Source organism: Vigna unguiculata, chromosome 11 (assembly GCF_037176805.1).
Source record: "Vigna unguiculata cultivar grain cowpea cultivar isolate G323 ecotype 2 chromosome 11, ASM3717680v1, whole genome shotgun sequence".
NCBI classification, from domain to species: Eukaryota; Viridiplantae; Streptophyta; class Magnoliopsida; order Fabales; family Fabaceae; genus Vigna; species Vigna unguiculata.
The window spans coordinates 27,949,802-27,955,081 of NC_140802.1; the positions used below are offsets into that span (position 1 = coordinate 27,949,802).

General features: G+C 46.2%; 1 protein-coding gene across 1 annotated transcript; it reads right to left on the reverse strand.

Moving 5' to 3' along the window:
• Positions 1–1,177: 1,177 nt before the first annotated feature.
• LOC146881693 (uncharacterized) lies at positions 1,178–1,720 on the reverse strand. The gene is made up of 2 exons (XM_085669308.1): positions 1,516–1,720; positions 1,178–1,350 (listed from the first exon to the last, which is right to left on the reverse strand). Exons 1-2 carry the CDS (start codon positions 1,718–1,720, stop codon positions 1,178–1,180), a joined length of 378 nt encoding a protein of 125 aa, XP_085525434.1.
• Positions 1,721–5,280: the final 3,560 nt, after the last annotated feature.

A 5,280-nucleotide genomic window follows, 5' to 3' on the forward strand; every position in this document is an offset into this window, starting at 1 on the left:
TGAATATACCATTCCAACTCATCTCGTTACCATGTCACTTTAATACCAACCTCCTCATTAAGATCACATGCTAAGTTCATGCCAAACCCATTATTCACAATTCATGAATCACATCACTCAGGCATATTTATTTGTCTCATGCATTTAATATAATACTCAAATCCAAGCAAGCATTAACCACTCAAGATTTAAGGAAACAATCACTTATCACACTGCCTCGCCCAGCTCCTCGCTCAGGCTGAAGGTTCTCGCTCAGGCGAAAGGCTCTTGCTCGGGCGAGCCTCCTTCGCCTAGGCGAGGGCTCGAAAAGGGGAACAATAGCCTCACACGGGATCTCGCTTAAGCGAGACCTCTCTCGCTTGGGCGAGATGCTCGCTTGCTCAGGAGCAACGTGGGTCGCCTGAGCGACTGCTCGCGTTGGGCGAGCCTCTATTGATCTTGCCTAGGTAAGACATGCTCGCTTGGGCGAGAAAACTAGTGCCCACCACTGTTCTCTCGTGCAACAGTCCAACATTACCACCAAACCAACGTAATATCATCTCATAAACTCACAGTAGCATGCCATCCAATCAAATCATGCAATATCATCAAGAAATCACGAAAAAATCACAGATTTGGCAAAAATCCTAACTTCCCTTACCTGGAAATAAGCTAGTAGGCTATCCCTAAGCGACCTCGACACCGAACAAAGACTGCAGCAGCTCTAGGAACAAGGATCAGTGGCTGGAAGGAAACAGTGGGACAAGCAAAACGGGTCACTAAGATTAGGCTCAAGGAAAAGCCAAAAAAAAAAGCTAGAGGAAGACTACTACGAGTTCAGAAGTAACTTTCATGGAGAGGAATGGCTTGAGTTCGCTTCAGGAAGTTGACGACCAACCCTAGCAAAGCGTTCTGAAAAGGAAGAGGGCAGCGTCTTAGGTTCTGTTTTTGCAAGAATGAGGCTGAAAGGGAAACCCTAGCAGCTTTAGGGCCTTAGCACCCTATGGGCCAGCCCTGAGGCCCAACAGATTAAGGCCAACCCTTAAACTTGAGGGTAGAAAATAAAACTGGGTTTTACATTCCCACGACAATAAAAATTTTTGACCTCGAAAATGACAACTTACTAGGTAAAAAGATGTGGATGTGATTTTCTCATGTCCTCTTCTAACTCCCAAGTCATGTCACCTGTCCTTCGATCTCAGATGACTTTGACAAGGCTGACTGTATTTCCTTTGCGTTCCTCAACTTTGCTATCCTCTAAAGTGATGGGGGGTACTTCCATAGTAAGATCCTCTTTGATCTGTATATCTTCAGCTTCCAACACATGAGCCGGATCAAACACGTACTTCCTCAACTGAGACACATGAAACACTGGATGAAAATTTTCCAACTGAGGGGGTAAAGCTATCTCATAAGCCACCAGTCCAATCCTCCTCATGATCTGATAGGGGCCAAGGAACTTAGGAGAGAGCTCCCTTGAGCGGAGAGCCCTTCCCACACCAATGGTTCGGGTCACCCTCAAGAACACATGATCACCTGTCGCAAACTCCAAGGGTCTCCTCATGTGGTCTACATAAGCCTTCTGCCTACTCTGAGAGGCATGCATCCTATCTCTCGCCATTTCGACTTTCTCAATAGTTTGTTCTAACAATTCTGGTCCGACTAGCATTGCTTCCCCATCCTGATACCAACATAGGGGAGTCCTACACTTTCTGTCGTATAGAGCCTCGTATGGCGCCATGCCAATGCTCGCATGAAAGTTGTTGTTGTAGGTAAACTCAATCAAGGGTAACACCTAATCCCAAGCCCCTACGTGATCCAATATACATGTCCGTAATAAGTCCTCAAGTGACTGGATGGTTCTCTCGGACTGACCATCGGTCTAGGGATGGTAGGTTGAGCTCATAGTCAACTTGGTCCCCAAAGCCTCCTGTAAGGTTTGCCAAAACCGGGATGTAAACCGTGGGTCTTTATCAGAAACTATGCTCGAAGGCACTCCATGTAGCCGTATTATCTCCTTAATGTACAGTTGAGCCAACTTTTCCAAGAACATCCTTAAGTTCATTGCCAGGAAATGAGCACTCTTGGTCAATCTATCTACAATAACCCAAATGGTGTCATGCCCCTGAAACGTTCATGGCAAATGGGTCACAAAATCCATGGAGATGTTATCTCATTTCCACACCGGTATTTCCAGAGGCTGTAGGATCCCACCGGGCCTCTGGTGCTCCACCTTTGCCTTCTAATAGGTCAGACAGGCTGATACAAATAGGGTCACACCTTTCTTCATCCCCTGCCACCAGAAAGTCTCCTTGAGGTCCTGATACATCTTAGTCATGCTAGGATACAAGCTAAGACGACTTTTGTGTCCTTCCTCAAGGATCAACTTCTTTACCTCTGCATCATCAGGTACACAGATTCTACCCTGAAATCTCAATATACCATCATTACCCAAGGCAAAGTCTCTAGCCTCATCCGACCCAAGTTGTTCTCTAACTCTGCTCAGACTAGCATCCAACAACTGCCTCTCTCTTTTTAAGTCCAAGAAGTCACTAGATATAGTAAGAGTACTACACCTAATGGAATCGGACCCTAACTCCACCTGTAGCATCATGTCCCTGAACTTCTCCAGTAGTTCCACCTCCTTAATCATAAGGTGTGCAACATGTACATTCTTCCTACTCGAGGCATCTGCCACTACATTCGCCTTCCCTGGGTGATATAGGAGCTCGAAGTCATAATCCTTCAGGAATTCCATCCATCTTCCTGCCTCATGTTCAGCTCCTTCTGATCAAACAGATACTTGAGACTCTTATGATCGTTGAACACACGGAACTGAGCACCATAAAGATAATACCTCCAGATCTTCAAAGTGAACACTATGGCTGCTAACTCTAGGTCATGAGTGGGATAGTTTCTCTCATGAACCTTAAGTTGTCTTGAGGCATAGGCCACCGCCTTCCTTTCCTGCATTAACACATAGCCAAGTCCGAGATGGGACGCGTCACAAAAGACCTCAAAAGGCTTCCCCACATCTGGGATCACTAGTATCGGAGCACTGGTCAATCTCCGCTTCAGCTCTTGAAAGCTCTCTTCACACTTATCCGTCCAAGTGAAGGGTTGATCTTTCCGAGTGAGTTGTGTTGGGGGCGCCACTATCTTGGAGAATCCCTTTATGAATCTCCTATAGTAGCCAGCCAACCCCACAAAGCTCCTGATCTCAGTTGCTAACTTGGGACTTTCCCATTTAACCACTGCATCCACATTTGCTGGATCCACCGCTATCCCCTGAGTGGATATCACATGCTCTAAAAACTGAACCTCGTCCATCCAGAATTCACACTTGGACAACTTCGCATACAGTTGCTTCTCCCTCAAAACACCAAGCACCAACCTCAGGTGTTCTGCATGTTCCTTTTGAGTCTTGGAATAGATAAGTATATCGTCTATAAAGACTACGACAAACTTATCTAAGAATGGACGAAAAATCCTGTTCATGTAGTCCATAAACACCGCTTGAGCATTGGTCACACCAAAAGGCATAACCACATACTCATAGTGGCCATATCTGGACCTGAAGGTCGTCTTCTGTACATCGTCAACCTTCACTAAGATCTAATGGTATCCTGATCGCAGATCTATCTTCGAGAATACTGATGACCTATGCAACTGATCCATCAAGTCATCAATTCTCGAGAGAGGGTACTTATTCTTGATGGTCATCTTATTTAACTGCCTATAGTCTACACATAGACGTGAACTCCCATCCTTCTTCTTCACCAACAACATTGGTGCTCCCCAAGGCGAAGTGCTGGGTCGGATAAACTGCTTCTCCATCAGTTCCTCAATTTGTTTCTTGAGTTCCACCAACTCCGCCGGAGCCATACGGTATGGAGCCATCGACACCGGACCAGTTCTGGGCACTAGGTCAATAGAAAACTTCACCTCTCTACTGGGAGGCAACCCTGGTACCTCGTCCGGGAACACATCCACAAACTCGCGCACCACCGGTATAACTAACGTCCCTTCTTTCTCCTCTACCTCCATACGAGCAAAGATTATGAATCATTCCGCGCCATTCTGAATCTCATTCACCACTCCCTGAGGGAATACCAACTCAGGCTCCTCTGAGTCGGGAAACAACAATCTTTTCTCCCGACAATCTATAAGAATGCGATTGGCAGAGAGCCAATCCATCCCTAAGATTTCCTCCAACTCTTGTAGAGGTAAGCAAATTAGAGTCACCTTGTACTTGCGTCCCTCTACCTCCACCGGACACCTAGCACATAAGGACGACGTCCTGACCAAACCCGACGCTGGAGTAGACACCGCATACTCACACTGCAGCTCACACATCGGCAGACCCAAGCATTCCACACAAGCATTTGACACAAAGGAGTGTGTCGCTCCAGAATCATATAGCACACAACAACTAGCTCCAGCGATCACACAACAACCAATAACTAAGTTACATGAGTTTGCTGCCTCCGTCCCTGTCATGGCGTACACTCTGCCCATCACCAGAGGCCTGTTGCCTTTGTCCCTCCGCTGATGCTGGTGGGGAGTCAACATTGGAGGGTGTGTTGCTACCCTTGCAAGGTTAGGGCAATACTTCCCAAAGTGGCCTTTCTTGCCACAGTTGTTGCATCTACGGTAGCCTTCCATGCGTGGGCAGGCACTCCTCAGATGATGTCCCCCACATATGTAGCACTGCACTCGACCCTACTTGGGAGGAAGACCACTAGACCCCTGAGGCTGATGGTGAGGTTTGTCATATGGTCTCCTCTGCTCATCATAATTATTATTATTATATACACTACAACACCACCATAAAATCTCCCCAAGAGACTCGTGGAATTACGTCTACCTCATACCATACTCATGATCTTACGCCAAATCCACATGATATCACAAAACATCATAATCCCATGCCAATGCACAACTAACCCATTAACCCATGATTCAATTCATACCAAATACACCAAAATCTTAGTCTCATTTAATCTCATAAACATGCATGGTCATATAACAACTTCAACAATTACAATTTTCCTTGCACGAGTCTCGCTGAAGCTAGAGGTATTCACTCAAGCGAAAGAAATTCTCCTACTCAAGCGAGCCCTTCTCGCTTGGGTGAGAGCTCGAACAAAGGCACTGTGAGTTTTTTGCGAGTTCTCGCTTAAGTAGGACCTTCTTGCCTGAGTGAGATTACTCTTCGCTCAAATTGAAGCTTCTTGCATGAGCGATAGCTCGAGTAGAGGCATAAGTGAGTTTCTACTATTCTCACTTACGCGAGAGCTA

What these genes read in the sequence shown, in the direction of transcription:
- LOC146881693 (XM_085669308.1), bottom strand. Translation starts at nt 1,720, where the DNA reads ATGGCGCCATACGAGGCTCTATACGACAGAAAGTGTAGGACTCCCCTA. An exon ending in ACCCTTGGAGTTTGCGACAG is followed by an intron (nt 1,351 to 1,515) that starts GTGATCATGTGT and finishes ATTTTCATCCAG; the next exon opens with TGTTTCATGTGTCTCAGTTG.